This window comes from Sinohyriopsis cumingii, chromosome 5 (assembly GCF_028554795.1).
Source record: "Sinohyriopsis cumingii isolate HCF-2022 chromosome 5, ASM2855479v2, whole genome shotgun sequence".
NCBI lineage: Eukaryota > Metazoa > Mollusca > Bivalvia > Unionida > Unionidae > Sinohyriopsis > Sinohyriopsis cumingii.
The window spans coordinates 155,585,298-155,603,729 of record NC_142965.1 but is presented as its reverse complement, the minus strand read 5'-3'; the positions used below and the strand labels follow the sequence as shown (position 1 = coordinate 155,603,729).

General features: G+C 36.3%; 1 protein-coding gene across 4 annotated transcripts in view; it reads right to left on the bottom strand.

The window, feature by feature from the left end:
• LOC149800511 (uncharacterized) overlaps positions 1 to 18,432 on the bottom strand; it is a 65,601-nt gene that overhangs the window by 9,569 nt on the left and 37,600 nt on the right. For 3 of the 4 annotated variants that reach the window (XM_089960136.1, XM_089960138.1, XM_089960137.1), the window contains exons 8-10: positions 14,049 to 14,147; positions 11,336 to 11,562; positions 1,678 to 1,882 (exon numbers count right to left, since the gene is read on the bottom strand). In XM_089960136.1, coding sequence (XP_089816262.1) covers positions 1,678 to 1,882; positions 11,336 to 11,562; positions 14,049 to 14,147 — 531 coding nt within the window. The remainder of the gene's footprint in view (positions 1 to 1,677; positions 1,883 to 11,335; positions 11,563 to 14,048; positions 14,148 to 18,432) is intronic. The other variant, XM_089960139.1, reaches the window with a different exon arrangement.

Sequence of the window (18,432 nt, the reverse complement as noted above, 5' to 3'; positions counted from 1 at the left end):
TGTGAAGGCTGAGTCTTCCTGCAACACAGTGAGATTGAAAAGAGAAGAAGCCTGAGAGCATTATTGTCTCTGCTTGCATGAGGTGAGGCTGACATCTCTTGAGTTGCCTTAGATGGAGCTGGCAAAGAGTGTCAAGGTCTGACAAATCTCATGGAGCATCCCATATAGAAAGAGCAATTTCCAATGATTACACAAATTGAGAAAAATGAGAGGTGGCATATGTCACAGACTGAGGTACTATGCTCAGTATTGTAAATGGAGTGCATTGAGGCCATATGTGGATTACACTGGTCTTCAAAATTGCCTGTATACAACAGGTTTGACACACTGGACAACAGATTGATTTCCGGGAACTTATCGTGTTGAGGTCTTTGTCCCATAAGATCCCATGTAGTAGGCCTAGGCCAGTCAAAACTGAAATAGGCCATGTTTGTAGGAAGGACGTTGTCCAAGTCATGATGCTGGAGGTTTGATCCACATGACCAGTCTGTGTATTGGTGGAGCAAAAGGATGATTTGTTTCCTTTGTTCCCTCATTGTTTATCATCAAAGATCATTGTAGAATGGAACCTGAACAGGCAAGACCTAAAGGTATAGCCAGCAATTAGTAGTCCTGTGGTGGTGACATAGCTGCCAGGGCTGTCTCTCATCATGTAGATTTCTGGCATTTTTTAACTGGAAAGTCCTTTTATGATTTATCTCCCTTATCCGCCAACAATTTTGAGGCCATGTCTGCATGTAGGCTGATAGTGTCTGTATTATTCACAAGAACCTGACTACTCTTTTTTATTCTTCTGTGCTGATTATTAACACTTTTTAAGAGGTTTAGCTTCCATTTTGTCTTCAACATGCATTGCATGCTAGACGCCATTTAAAAAAATTCTGTAATCAACAATTTGATCATGCAGATGCTTCGCATGAAATAATATGCACAGTTTAAAGCATCTGAGGTACTAGTGTAAAGTTAATCTGGTTCCCCAACTAATTCCACTAATTCTAATATGAAACCCTGATCCAAATCAAACACAGACAAACCAATTATTGGGATTTTTCGGCAGCAATCATTTTCCCATAGTTTTCACTTTTATTCTTTAAGTCTATATTTGGAGGCTAATTTTTGTAAGACTTAATCTTACAAATCGTAAGGGTTGGCACATCAGTCTCATTCTCTAAACCCACTTTAGACAGGCTTTTAGAGAATGAGAAAGTAACCCTTTTAGTACATTTTGTTTCATTGACAATATTTACCCAATCACATTAACATTAGGAAATTATTCTTGCTACCTCTAAATCTTGCCCTTTCTGAAAAGCAAAAAAAAAATAACATTTTTCCATCCATACCATTTATAGACAAAGGGAAGTAACTCTTTCAGACTAACTCTACTTGCTCCAGCTAAGTGTCCACCTGTATGCTGATACAGCCAGTTTAAACTTGAGTAAAACCTTTTCATTTAACCATATGTTTATGTGATTAAATACATTATTTTCAACTTGAGATTTTGGCTGCACCTCCTGGCCTCATTATCCAACTTTTTGCAAAGATTCATCTACCCATGTTTAGTTAGGATCAGTTCGATTTTCATATATATTTCCTTAGCAGAATCATTATAAATATAGTTTCATCTAAACTGCTAAATGGTTCCTTTTCTTGTAATTGTTATTTTCAAACTGTACTGACCATCATAATATAGAAGCTCAACTCTCTCAGCAAGTTTCATCTCCACAGCCTTGACACTTTCCTCAAGGATCTTTGTTGTTAATTTGCAGAATTTCCATGCCTGATCATGCAGTGTTTCAGGGTTAAGTCCAGACATTGCTCCATGTCTACCCATCTCCCACAGGCAGCCTATAGGTGTGACCATTTGGGCAGCAACAGGTGTATCCTGAAAATAAATGATATCATGATTATACAACTCGTTCCAACTTGAACAATTGCCTCTGATAATTAATCATTTTAATTTGAATAGATTTTTTAATTCTTTTGTGCCAGTAAGCCTTCTATTAAATTTGGTCAACTTCTGCTAAGCAGTTCTGAGGATAATTTATTAAAAGTTATGTGTCTATATTTTAAAGTCCCTTACATCAGGATGCTTTTTGTCATATTGGCAAAATTATTTAAGCCCAGTCAGACGAGCAGCTTTGCAGAAATGGACATTTTTTTTTCTTTTTGTAAGTATATGAAATGAGGGGGTATTTTACACCATTTAAGATAGCTAAAAATAACAAACAGCCATCAAAAATGTCAAAAGTTATTAAAATGTTATTAAATTTAATTGCAAGACAATTGGACAGCAAGCATAACAGTTCTTTACTAAAACATCAACAAAGCTGTTTAGTTTGTTTCAGTAGTTTCATACAATAATTTTCATGCAATTTTGTTGGTCTTTTATGTCCATTTCTAGGACATAATGCAACTGCTTAGTCAAGAAGAAAAACCCAACTAACTAGTTATCATCCACTCAGTTCTTTTAAGGTATTTATTCAAATTATGATTCACTGGAAAGACAAAGTGCTCTCCTATAATATTCTTGGACTAGGAACATTAATTTGGAATTATAGTTAATTCAGACCAGTACATTTTGGATTATAATTTTGTGATACATCAAAAAACTCTTAGCACAGTGATATAATCCAGGCTATTGGCACATTAGCAAATCTGAGACTACAGGCATGTGAACACATTCAATATTGCAACTTATTTGGAATACCACTGTAATTCAGTTGGAATTTCATTCATTAGGACTTGTGATAGAACTTTTTGGACTATCTAGGATTTAATTCACAATACCATAATTTCCATATAAATTTTCACGTTGTATTCTAGAGAAATAAGTGATCTGTTCAATTTAACAAAAGTTGGTGGTTTTCACTTTTTTATGTAACTTAATTTAAGACTGCTGAATTGTAACAGTTGCAAAACAACTCCCGTTACTCAGTGATCTAGAAGATTGTCAAAATATGCTTCATTAAGGTCAGAATAAACAAAGTCATCAAATATGACAAATTCATTTAAAAATTGGTCAAAATGAAGAGCGTGTGTGTGATTTGTATTTTTAATGTAGCTATAACAATTTGTCAGTCATATCAATATGATGTGTGCAGTGTGGCAATTTATAGTGATTTCTAGCACTGGAGCATCATGCTGCAGACATGTAGCATCATGTCCAACCCAGCCACATTATCCTGACACCAGGTCAACCAGTTCTACCACTAACCTCTCAATGCTGAGCATTAAGCAAGGCAGCTACTAGTACCATTTTTATAAGTCTTTGGTATGGCTTGTCCTGAGTTTGAACCCGTGACCTCCTGTATCCGAGACAGGTGCTCTAACCATTTAGGCCACTGGACTGATTCAAAATGAAGAACAGAATGTATATCACAAATAGGAGATTCCTTACTACACAATAAAAATCCAAATATCAAGACAGATGGTTGGAAATCATGGAGATGAACGCAGGATATTTTGGAGGTCTACATTATATGTTGCCCATTCTCATACAAAGGCTTAAAACCTGCCACAACTGGCAGTAGCAAAGGGAGTTAATGGGCAAGAGTTACTGTTCTTTGCCTCTATAATATGATGATTTTCATCTTTATGGGTGGGCTGGATTTTGGAGGTAGCAACCCTATTTTCCTAATGTTAATACGATTGGGGAATGTATCTGAAAGTGAAGTTATTTTTTTAATTATTTTTAGTGCAGGCCTGCATATTTGATGGCAGACCTGTATCATGTATACAAATCGGAAAGGTATTCATATCTGGATACTGTCTGACATGGTTGGGTTTTTTCTTCATAGAAAATAGCAATTGTTGACAGAGACAGATATTGCACAACGACTAACAAATGGACCCAGAATCATATCTTAAACTCACTTGGCCGTATGACCATGTAAGCTAAAAGAAAATATAAATGGATGCAGTAAATTGTATGAAACCAAAATCACAGTACTGGCTTCTGTGCCTCCAACATTTGACTTTTTGACCCTCAAATCAATAGGGTTCTTCCCCTACTCAATGGCTGCATACAAAAAGAGGTCCGAGTACAAAATACTATAGCAAACTAAAGTTATCACATTAAAACTAATTAATATGTGGATGATTGCACAGACTTAATTGATATTAATATTACAAACAATCTTCCTTTCTCCGTCCAGTTCACCTTTCCACTTCTGCAGAATCGTTTAATTATCTTTCATGATATTGTTTATCTGAGTCTTCCCGACGTTAGTGTTCTGCAAGGATCCTCGATGACACCCCCCGTCAGTTGAATTACTTTCACGTTCTCCTCTAAACTGAGAATTTTTTTCATCGATGACATGTTGATCTTTTTGCAGTAAGTTATTCATGTTGCCAGCTACAATACTGATAAAACAATTTTGTATGCATCTAAACAAATTGTCGTGTGTTTTTAAAGGAAGTGATATTGTCACGTGATTCATTAGTCGCAGTCTGGTACCCTATTGTTTTTATACATTTCTTGAAACTAAGTGAGAGAAGCTAAAACGGCTTCGATATGTACCATTAACATCACGCAGATTTGACCTCGCGGCTGCTAGGATTCGTAATTTTGACAATTATTGTCAATAGTAATAGCCACTGATTATCAAAATGAACAAGCTCAACATCTTACTAAGGGAAGCCATAAAGGCTATTAAACCATTTTCCTGCTGACCTGGGTATTGTGCATCGATAATGCCACTTCTCAGCTGTTACTACTGTTCGATAATTGTAATCTTAACAATTATCAGAGTGACTAAACCGGACATCTTATGATAACACAGCAGTAAGGCTAATTGGATTACATGTATGTACCCTTTTGTATGGATTAAAATTTGAGTCTTTCTCAAATTTTTATGGAATAAATTTGGCTTCTTGTGAGGCATAAATGATATAATATTAACCTTAGTGGTAAATGTACTTTACTCAACACTTCTTTCAGTAACGAAAACCTGACATCAGGAAACAGAAATCGGATTACTTAACACACATTATGAATACAATACTGGTTCTGGATACATATTCAAATAAAATGCGGCCGATTGTGAGGCATAAATTTTATAAATTTGCACTAATATGCTGGCCGCTGGTCGTGTTAGCCGGGTGGCCTTTCGCAAGGGGTACTTTTGAACACAAACTCGTCAGTGCCAACGGATTCTGGCCATAAGGAGTGGGTGGCCGCTGGTCAGGGGGCGCCGTTCAAGAGGGGGACTACTGTACCATGGATGATTTGACAAAATTGATATTAATTATAATATAGATGACTAGACAGAACTAATATTAATATTACTATGGATAACTTGACAAACTTGATTGTTATTAATATTACTTTGGATGACAGACCTAATTGATATTAATTGTACTATAAATGACTAGACATACTTAATTGATATTAATATCTATGGATGGCTTAACCAGATAATATTACTATGGATGACTTGACAAACTTAACTGATATTAATATTACTATGTATGACTTGAAGTGGCAGAGTGGTCTAAAGTGCTCTCCGTTATGGATCACTGCATCTCAACTCTGCGCCGGTTCGAGTCTCGTATTCAGCCAATGTGGGTATGTGAGAAAGCTTGCCAGTAGCTTTTCGTGGGTCGGTGGTTCTTTCTGGGGTTCTTCCTCCACCATTAATACTGGCCACTATGTATAGCCTATCATGTGCTGAAAAATGGCGACAAACCCAACAACAACAACAACATGTATGACTTGACAGATCTGATATTAATTATACTATAGATGACTAGACAGACTTAACTGATATCAATATTACTATGGGTGACTTGACAAACTTAACTGATAATAATATTACTATGTATGACTTGACAGATCTAATTGATATTAATTATAATATAGATGACTAGACAGACTCAATTGGTATTAATATTTCTATGGATGGCTTAACCAGATAATATTACCATGGATTTGACAGTTGTTGTTGTTGTTGTAGGGTTTAATGCCATTTTTCAGCACAAGATAGGCTATACACGGCGGCCAGTGTTAATAGTGGAGGTAGAACCCGGGAAAACCCCAGAAAGAACCACTGACCCACAAGAAGCTACTGGCCAGCTTTCTTACATACCCACATTGGCTGAATCCAAGACTCGAACCCACGCAAACAGAGGTGAGATGGCAGTGACCCGTAACGGAGAGCGCTTTAGACCACTCGGCCACTTGGGGCCCCATGACTTGACAGACATAATTGATATTAACTGTACTGTAGATGACTTGACGGAGCTAATTGATAATAATATTTATATGGATGTCTTGACAAAATAATATTTATATGGATGACTTGACAAAATAATATTTATATGGATGACTTGACAAACTTGATTGATATTAATGTTTCTCTGGATGACTGAGCAGACGCAATTGATATTACTTATACTAAAGATGACTCAACAGATTTACCTGATATTAATATTTATATGGATGACTTGACAAACTTGATTGACATTAATGTTATTTTGGATGACTGGACAGCTTCACGATGCTGGACATGGCATGCACCAAATGGAACTCATCATAACCAGATTGACTACATACTGGTTCAAAACCGTTACTGATCTGGCAACAATAGAACAAAAGCAAAGACGTTCCCAGGTGCTGATGTTGGGAGTGATCATGACCTTGTGATTATGAACTTCCAAGTGAGGCTGAAGCAAATTAACAAGCCAAAGAACATCAGGCTCAAATTCAACCGTGAACAACTGAAGGACCCTAACATCTGCAAGTCATTCCAAGCCACAATTGGAGGAAAATTTGCTCCACTACTTGTGATGGATGGTGATGTTAAAGTGATGACAGACACCTTCAACACAGTCATGACAGCAGCTGCCAAGGACATCATTGGCTTCCATCACCCAAAGAAAAAACCTGGGTTACAGAAGAGATTCTGAAGTTGTGTGATGCCCAAAGAGACCTCAAAAACACCAGACACACAACAGGAACAATAGAGTACAGAGAAATAAACAAGAATATCAGAAAAAACTTGAAGGAAGCAAAAGAATATTGGATTGGACAAAGGTGGAGAACAGTCTGATAAAGAATAACAGCAAAAAGGCATTCCAAATTGTGAAAGACCTCACCAGACAGAAACAACCAAGAGTCAGTACCATTCAAGACAAAAATGGAAAATGCCTCAAAGAAGCGAGTGACATTGCAGAAAGATGGACTGAGTATTGCAAAGAACTCTACAACCATCTGTCCACAGGAGACCCAGACGTGCTTGAAGTTCCAAACTCCTCAAATGATGATGATTTCCCCATTCTCAAAGAAGACGTGGAGTCAGCAATAAGACCACTGAAGAATGGGGAGGCAGCTGGAGTAGACAACATCCCAGCTGACCTTATCAAGAATTGGGGGGGGGGATCAGTGAAAGAGCTGCTAACAAAAATCTGCAATAAGATCTGACACACACAGGTGAATGGCCAACACAATGGACACAGTCACTGATTATAACACTCGCCAAAAAATGCAATCTCCAGCTGTGCCAAAATTACAGAACTATCAGTTTGATCAGCCATGCTAGTAAGGTAATGCTGAAGATCATCTTGAACAGACTGAAACCACAAGCAGAAGAAATAATTGCTGAAGAACAGGCCGGGTTCCAGAGTGGAAGAAGCACAACAGAACAAATATTCAATCTCAGGGTTCTGTGTGAAAAGTACTCGCAACACCAACAAGACATCTATCATGTGTTCATAGATTTCAAAAAGGTCTTTGACAGAGTGTGGCATGAGGCATTGTGGGCCACAATGAAGAAGTACAACATGGGTAAAAAGTTGACCAATACCATCAACCAGATGTACGCCAAGGCTACCAGTGCAGTAATTGCCCGAGGTTCTGTGGGTGACTGGTTCCAGACAACAGTCGGAGTGCGCCAAGGCTGTCTCTTGTCATCCATGCTTTTCAACATCTACTTAGAGTGTGCATCATGAGCAAAGCCCTGGAAAACCACTGTGGGACAGTCAGCATTGGACGGCGTAACATCACCAACCTCCGCTTTGCAGACGACATTGATGGGCTGGCAGGCAGTGAAGATGAGCTTGCCACCTTAGTGAAGAACCTGGATGAAACATCTTCCAGATCTAACATGGAGATAAGCAGTGAGAAGACAAAGCTGATGACAAATAGTGGCAAACAAATCTCAGCCAAGATTAAAGTCAGAGGACATGAACTGGAAACAGTGAGCCAGTTCAAATATCTTGCTTCCATAATCACCGAAGAGGGATCAAGAGCAGAAATTTTGTCAAGAGCAGCAAAAACAACGGCAACTACATCAAAGCTAAGACCCATCTAGAGAGACAAGAATATCTGTCTAAAAACTAAAATCAGACTATTGAAAGCACGGGTCATCTCAATCTTTTTGTACTCATGTGAGGCCTGGACCCTGAGAGCAAAATTACAACGAAGAATCCAGGCACTTGAAATGAGATGCCACAGAACCATCCTTGGCATCTCTTACATGGTAAACATAACAAATGAAGAAGTGTGTAACTTCATCAGGCGCAAAGTAGGCCAATATGAGGACCTCCTCACCACTGTCAAAAAGAGAAAGCTGAAATGGAACGGCCATGTCACTAGAGCCAACAGTCTATCCACAAAGGTCCTGCGTCCAGGGTGGCACAAGGAGAGGCAGACAGAGAGAAAAGTGGATTGACATCACAGAATGGACCAGGAAAAGTTTTGCAGAGACACAGGCATTGGTACATGATCAAGACAAGTGGAGGGAACTGGACTGATGTTCAGCAGCACAGCACCTCGACAACCACACTAGGTCATGAGACTGATGATGATGATGATGATGACTTGACAGACCTAACTGATACTAATTATGCTATAGATGACAAAACAAATTGAACTGATATTAATATTTCTATGGATGACTTAACAAACTTGATTGATATTAACTGTACTATGGATGACTTGACAGACCTAATTGATATTTATTGTATTATAGATAACTAGACAGACCTAATTGATATTAATTGTACTATAGATGACTAGTGTGTGTGTGCATGTGATTTGGATTTATAGCTTTAAAAAATTTTCAGTCATATCGCTACAATGTCTGCAGTGTGACAGTTTAATGTGATGTCTAGCACTGGGGCATCATGCCGTGGACATGTATAATGATGTTCCACCCAGTCACATTATCCTGACACCAGGCCGACCAGTCCTAACAATAACCTCTTAATGCTGAGCGCCAATCAAGGCAGCTGTTAGTAGCATTTCTGTAAGTCTTTGATTGATATTAATTGTACTATGGATGACTTGACAGACCTAATTGACATAAATTGTACTATAGATGACTAGACAGACCTAATTGATATTAATTGTACTATAGATGACTAGACAGACCTAATTGATATAAATTGTACTATAATAGATGACTAGACAGACCTAATTGACATTAATTGTACTATAGATGACTAGACAGATTTAATTGATGCTAATATTTCTAAGAATGACTTGACAAACTTAACTGATATTAATATTACTTAGGATAACATGACAAAATCTTACTATGGATGACCTGACAAACTTAATTTATGTTACTATTGGATATTATTGGATATTGATATTAATATTCCATTGGATGGCTTGACAGACTTAATTGATATTAATATTACTATGGAGGACTTGGCAGAATAAATTCATATCAATATAACTATGGATGACTTGACAGACTTAATTGATATTAATCATACTAGAGATGACTGGACTGAATTGATATTAATATTACTATAGATAACCTGACAGACCTTATTGATATTAATCATACTATAGGTGACTAGACAGACTTAATTGGTATTAATATTTCAGTGGATGTCTTGAAAAAATAATATTACTATGGATGACTTGACAGACTTAACTGATATTTATATTACTATGGATGACTCGACAGGCCTAATTGATATTATACTATAGGTGACTAGACAGACTTAATTGATATTAATTGCACTATGGATGACTTGACAGACTTAATTGATATTAGTATTACTATCGATGACTTGACAGACCTAACTGATTATCAACAATGTAATAAGTATGATCAGCAATGTAATAAGGCAAGTATTATCAGTAATGTAATGAGTATTATCAACAATGTAATAAGGCAAGTTTTATCAGTTAATGTAATAAGGCAAGTATTATCAGTAATGTAATAAGGCAAGTATTATCAGTAATGTAATAAGTATTATCAGCAATGTAATAAGGCAAGTATTATCAGTAATGTAACAAGGCAAGTATTATCAGTAATGTAATAAGGCAAGTATTATCAGTAATGTAATAAGTATTATCAGCAATGTAATAAGGCAAGTATTATCAGTAATGTAACAAGGCAAGTATTATCAGTAATGTAACAAGGCAAGTATTATCAATAATGTAATAAGGCAAGTATTATCAGTAATGTAATAAGTATTATCAGCAATGTAATAAGGCAAGTATTATCAGTAATGTAATAAGACAAGTATTATCAGTAATGTAATAAGGCAAGTATTATCAGTAATGTAATAAGGCAAGTATTATCAGTAATGTAATAAGGCAAGTATTATCAATAATGTAATAAGGCAAGTATTATCAGTTAATGTAATAAGTATTATCAGCAATGTAATAAGGCAAGTATTATCAGTAATGTAACAAGGCAAGTATTATCAGTAATGTAACAAGGCAAGCATTATCAGTAATGTAATAAGGCAAGTATTATCAGTTAATATAATAAGTATTATCAGCAATGTAATAAGGCAAGGATTATCAGTAATGTAATAAGACAAGTATTATCAGTAATGTAGTAAGGCAAGTATTATCAGCAATTATCAGTAATCTAATAAGGCAAGTATTATCAGAGAAACATCATTAACTATAAAACTACACTCTCTGCGTCAATGTAGGGGCATATGGTCACCTATAATTTAACTGGCCATGAAAATTCTGCTATTGCTGAGAACTGCCCCTGCAATTTCTCTCTTGCTGATCATCCCAGTCCTGGTACATTTTCTAAAAGGGCTTATACAAATATGATGGATTGTGCTGAAAACTGCAAGGACAACTCTTGTGCTGCTTACCTTCTCAATTCAACCCATAAACAGAATGGGAGAGGAATTAAAGGGGAGAGAGCACAGGGTCAATGAATGATGTGGTTTGAGAAAGAACTACAGATAGAAAGACATTTTTCTCATCTTTCAAGGAGAGCTGGATTCAGAGGTAGCAAAGAGTAATCCTATTGTTGACGTGATCAGGTAATGTATTTGAAAGAGAAAATGGCAGGGTGCTATCATACTGGTTCTCTCTCTCTGTCTCTCTCTATCTACAAAAATTTTATACCTTTCCAGATGCCTCATTAACTGTATAGAGATTGAGCTCATATTGTCTTGGGGATCCTGCCACTTGGGTCTCCTTTGTTGCAAGCTGTGTAAGGAATCTGATCTTGTCTGAATCAGTGGGGGGATCAATTTGTTTGCTTGTGTTACATGATGCTGGGATTAGCAGATAAATCTTCATTGGGTTTTCTATACACTGTCCAAATTCTTTATCCATCATTTGAAGGTACACTGTGATAGAAATTTAAAGGACCATAAAAACCTCTTAACTTATTAATATTATCCGTACTACAGTATTAAACTTTCCACAATACTTCACAGCCAATGAATTTCTTAAAATCTCTGCTATCAAACGCAACCTTCATGATTGATGCAAAGTTGCAGCAAGCTCTGACTTCAGATAGTTCAGCTAAAACAAATATCATATGTCTTAGAAAAATCATTACGTTTGCATGCTTTTGGTTAATCATAATACAAATTATATCATTATAACAGACTGTAAATCATGTGATGAATTGTACCATTAAAATGACAGATGGTAAATCATGAGATAAGCCATTAAAATGACAGATGGTCAACCAAGAGACAAGTCAACCATTAAAATGACAGATGGGTAAATCATGAGTCAAGTCAAGCCATTATAATGGCAGATGGCCAATGACGAGAGAAGACATGCCATCATAATGATGGATGATCAACTATGAGATTATTCAAGCAATTAAAATGACAGATGGTCAATAAGGAGAATTTTACTATTAGCACTAAATAATAGATGGTCATCCAAGATTCATGCCATTAAAATAACAGATGGTTAACTGTCAGATGAATCACGCCATTAAAATGACAGATGGTCAACCATTAGACAAGTTGAGACATTAAGAAGACACAAGGTTAGCTGTGAGAGGAGTTCCCAGGAAAACCAAGGGAAGAACCACCTACCCATGGAAAGCATTCCTACCAATGGAAAGCATACCTACATTGGTCAAGACACAGACCTGAACCAACATGATGCCTTTGAACTCTAGTACAGCATGAAACTATGGTGGCAAGGTACACTTTCATGATAGCTTTGAACTCTATTACAGTCTTAAACAATTGTAGCAAGGTACTTTCATGACTCATTTGAACTCTAATATAGTCTTAAACTATTGTAGCAAGGTACACTTTCATGATGCCTTTGAACTCTATTACAGTATGAAAATTATTATATCAAGGTACATTTTCATGATGTCTTTGAACTCTATTACAGTATGAAAACTATTGTATCAAGATACTTTCATGACTCCTTTGAACTCTATTACAGTATGAAAACTATTGTAGCAAGGTACTTTTATGACTCCTTTGGACTATATTACAGTATGAAAACTATTGTAGCAAGGTACTTTTATGACTCCTTTGGACTATATTATAGTATGAAAACTATTGTAGCAAGGTACTTTCATGATGCCTTTGAACTATATTACAGTATGAAACTTTTTTAGCAAGGTACTTTCATGACTCCTTTGAACTCTAATACAGTATGAAAAATATTGTAGCAAGGTACATTTTCATGATAGCTTTGAACTCTAATACAGTATGAAACTATTGTAGCAAGGTACAGTTTTATGACTCCTTTGAACTCTAATACAGTATGAAACTATTGTAGCAAGGTACACTTTTATGACTCCTTTGAACTCTATTACAGTATGAAACTATTGTAGCAAGGTACACTTTCATGATGCCTTTGAACTCTATTACAATATGAAACTATTGTAGCAAGGTACACTTTCATGATGCCTTTGAACTCTAATACAGTATGAAACTATTGTAGCAAGGTACTTTCATGGTGCCTTTGAACTATATTACAGTATGAAACTTTTTTAGCAAGGTACTTTCATGACTCCTATGAACTCTATTACAGTATGAAACTATTGTAGCAAGGTACACTTTCATGATGCCTTTGAACTCTATTACAGTATGAAACTATTGTAGCAAGGTACACTTTTATGACTCCTTTGAACTGTAATACAGTCTTAAACTATTGTAGCAAGGTACATTTTCTTTGGGCTCTATTACAGTATGATACTACTGTGAAACAGCTGCAACACAGACCCTGTCCAACTTAAAAGAGTAATGTAACTTACTTGACTAATTGCATATACATAATTATCAACAAATAATACAATTCATAGCCTTACATTAAAGTGACATTCCAAGGCTTTTTCACATGGCCTTGTATTACAGTGACACTCCATGGCTGTCACTCATGGCCTTGTATTACAGTGAAACTCCAAGGATGTCTCATATGGCCATTAAACACTAATAATCCATGGCTGACTCTCATGACCACAGTATAGTGATAATCCTTGGCTGTCTCACATCACCATGTGTAATACTCCAAGGTGATCTCACCTGGCCATATTACTGTAATATATCAAGGTTGTCTCCCATGGCCATAACAAATTTTAGACCATAAAAGTATAATGTAAAAAGACGTACAAAATTATCATGATTTAAAACAGCACATTGAGATTAACCTCCAATAAAGACATGCAAATATTTATGAAACTCAAATGTTTTTTTTCTTCATTATTTACCACAGTTAAATTGCAACCCCTCTACCTATAATTGTAAATAAAAGAAAATAAATTTGACAGCACAGACATCGTATTCAAATAAAGAGTAGCTGAAAACAAAATTTGACTAGATTGTGAAACACAAAAACACCCGACACAGACCTGGGACATTTGTAACCAAATAATTCAATACATAAGCCCAGGCAAGTCCTGTTGTTACATCTATTGCAGGTACAGTGCAATCCACTGTTATGTTCTCACCTGCAAAGAAAAAGTTAATGTCAGAGGATATAATCTTGAATTATATATGTCAATACAAGCTATAATACAGGGTAAAATACCACTGAAATATATAATACTGAAACTAGATTTGTTTGTGACCAAGGACTAACAAGGTACCCCTTTTTGTGCCATCGGTCAGTTTTTAAGCAAATTTAATGAACTCTTAAAAGTGTCATACCATCATCTTTTTTAGTGTCTGACAAGCTTTCATCTTAACATAAATTTGCACTGCAAGTTTGTTATCTTAAGGTATACTGAAATTAGAGTTGCATACTGGCCATTAGGCCAATAAGATGAATTTACACTGCAAGTTTGTTATCTTAAGATATACTGAAATTAGAATTACATACTGGCCATTAGGCCAATAATGGCAAACACATATGTACAATAAGACTGATACTAATAATTGATAACACATACTCTGTTACCCGATGTACATGAATGCACAGTGGATAGGGAAATCTAATCAAATCAAGGGTGCCCACGTGGAGAGAGGGGGGCAAGGGTGGGGGCAGCAAACATGCAGTGGTCAGCTATTAAGTTTTACAGATGTAGGCAAAACCTCTCACTGACAGGACAAAGTGACCAGTTGAATAAATGAATCAACCAGAACAATTCCCTCTGATAAGTTACAATAGTAACAAAACCAGTCTGGGACAGAGGGTGACTACACCACCCAAGCATATGGGAGGAAATGCCTCCACATCCATTCAATCATCATCTTACTCATGTTTAGATGTAAAGCCCCAGAGGGGAGGGACTGCCCCCCCCTTGTCCCTATGCACGGGCACCCATAAATCCAAATGGGATAAAATGTGTGTCAGGGACAGTCATACACAGTCACTGATACCAATCCTACCCTCTCATGGCAAGACTCTCCTATTCTGTCCACATACATGCTGATATGTTTTCTTGTTTAGTAAAGGCATCTCTTACTGGTGAAAAAACTGCAAGACATTAAGCGTCTGGGCATGATTTGTGCAACGCCACAATACATACACTGATGGAATTGGGTTAACAGCACCAGAATTTATCTACCCATTGGATAAGAAACATTTATCTAGACCAAAACATATCTACCCTTAGGGAAAGATGGGTATATCTACACCAGAAAATATCTACCCATAGGGAAAGATAGGTATATCTACACCAGAACATATTTCTTAGGCACTAACCATCTTAAGACTATAAGGTGACCTAAGCCCAGTCATCAGGCCCCCCACACAAGACGGAACTAAATAAACAAAAATCCCAAATTATTAACACGACATGTAAATCCAACACTGATATTCAGACCAAGCATTCAATATAGCTATTAAACAAAGATTCGTGGTGATAAAAGACCAGTCGCAAACATCAAGATCTAAGGCAATGGAAGTTGAGTCGAAGCAGAACAGCAAACTTTAGCAAAACAGCCAAACACTACAACAGCACGAAGAAGAAAGAAAGAGAGTATCACAGAATGAAGAAGTAGTAAAGAAGAAAACAGACATTGACTTTCAAATTGCCAATTTATATGAGGTTCTTCCTTTGGCTATTGAAGACCTCTTTCAATAAAAGCTCTATCCCCACAACCCTAACTCGATCCTTTGTATACCACCATCAAAAGTGAAAACTAAAAGTAAACACAGCATGACCCAAACATGTATAGGGTGCCTGACACCTAGCTGATTGACAACATTTCGGAAAATTAAAAGTACACCATGTACATCAAATTCCAACTTTAATTAAAAATAGTAATGAAATTACACAACTCAAAGGATTAGGAAAATTACATGAGTGGCTTACACACCATTGGAATAGATTTCTGTCCACTAGTACAACTGGACTTGATTTGATCTTACACGCTTTGCCGTTTCTGGGCATACAGCTTTCCTGTGGCATTTCATGTCCCGTGGGCCGCTGGCTTCCTTTTCCTCGGCCATACATGTTCATGAATTAAAAAGTGCGACATTCGCACATAAAAGCGAGACTGTAGTGGCTCCATTCCTACAGTCCCAATCAATTGAAAATCTCGACCTTCGAGACTTAACCAGTCGCAAAAGCACTAGTTGCGTAGGCGACTTAAATCCTAAAATTGATTGACCAGGACATATCTACTCCTATGGAAAGATACAATTTTATTACACATACCTTTAAATGACATTTATTCACTTCATTTGCATCCTTGAGCATCCATATTCCTTTTGAAGGTCAGTATATACATGCCAGGAGAAGTACATATGTCAAAATTAAGGTCAACCTAAAGACGTTATCCTGCATGAACCAGACTGAATGACACACACTGTGATATTACAATGAAAGCAACATGTGTTAAAATTAAATTCTTACTACCCTTTTATTTCTTATGATAGGCCACACAGTCTCTAGTTTTAGTACCTGGCTACCACTGTATCAGTTCATAAAGATCAATAATATTCATCCTGAAGTGGTCTGATGACATTTATGGTGCAGAGTATTCAACAATCAGGACTGAACTGACTTTGGTTAAACTATTTTAGTTACAAATTTTAGAACAATAATTAATATTTATTTTTAATAAATGCACACACGTGAAAAAAATGATAAACATCTCAGACCAGAGCTTATCTACCTCTGTGATAAGATGGACCTATCTAGACCAGAACTTATCTACTTCTAGCAAAAGACAGATATATATCTAGACCAGAACTTATCTACCTCTAGCGAAAGACAGATATATCTAGACCAGAACTTATCTACCTCTAGCGAAAGACATATATATATATATCTAGACCAGAACTTACCTACCTCTAGCAAAAGATAGATATATATCTAGACTAGAACTTATCTACCTCTAGTGAAAGACATATATATCTAGACCAGAACTTATCTACCTCTAGCAAAAGACATATATATATCTAGACCAGAACTTATCTACCTCTAGCAAAAGACAGATATATATCTAGACTAGAACTTATCTACCTCTAGCGAAAGACATATATATATATCTAGACCAGAACTTATCTGCCTCTAGCAAAAGACAGATATATATCTAGACCAGAACTTATCTACCTCTAGCGAAAGACATATATATATCTAGACCAGAACTTATCTACCTCTAGCGAAAGACATATATATATCTAGACCAGACCTTATCTACCTCTAGCAAAAGACATATATATATATCTAGACCAGAACTTATCTACCTCTAGCGAAAGACATATATATATCTAGACCAGAACTTATCTACCTCTAGCAAAAGACAGATATATATCTAGACTAGAACTTATCTACCTCTAGCGAAAGACGTATATATATATCTAGACCAGAACTTATCTACCTCTAGCAAAAGACAGATATATATCTAGACCAGAACTTATCTACCTCTAGCGAAAGACAGATATATATCTAGACCAGAACTTATCTACCTCTAGGGAAAGACAGATATATATCTAGACCAGAACTTATCTACCTCTAGTGAAAGACTGATATATATCTAGACCAGAACTTATCTACCTCTAGCGAAAGACAGATATATATCTAGACCAGAACTTATCTACCTCTAGCGAAAGACGGATATATATCTAGACCAGAACTTATCTACCTCTAGCGAAAGACTGATATATATCTAGACCAGAACTTATCTACCTCTAGCGAAAGACTGATATATATCTAGACCAGAACTTATCGACCTCTAGCGAAAGACAGATATATATCTAGACCAGAACTTATCTACCTCTAGCGAAAGATATATATATATCTAGACCAGAACTTGTCTACCTCTAGCGAAAGACTGATATATATCTAGACGAGAACTTATCTACCTCTAGCGAAAGACCGATATATATCTAGACCAGAACTTATCTACCTCTAGCGAAAGACAGATATATATCTAAACCAGAACTTATCTACCTCTAGCGAAAGACATATATATCTAGACTAGAACTTATCTACCTCTAGTGAAAGACAGATATACATCTAGACCAGAACTTATCTACCTCTAGTGAAAGACAGATATATATCTAGACCAGAACTTATCTACCTCTAGCGAAAGACATATATCCAGACCAGAACTTATCTACCTCTAGCAAAAGACATATATATATCTAGACCAGAACTTATCTACCTCTAGCGAAAGACAGATATATATCTAGACCAGAACTTATCTACCTCTAGCGAAAGACAGATATATATCTAGACCAGAACTTATCTACCTCTAGTGAAAGACATATATATCTAGACCAGAACTTATCTACCTCTAGCAAAAGACATATGTATCTAGATCAGAACTTATCTACCTCTA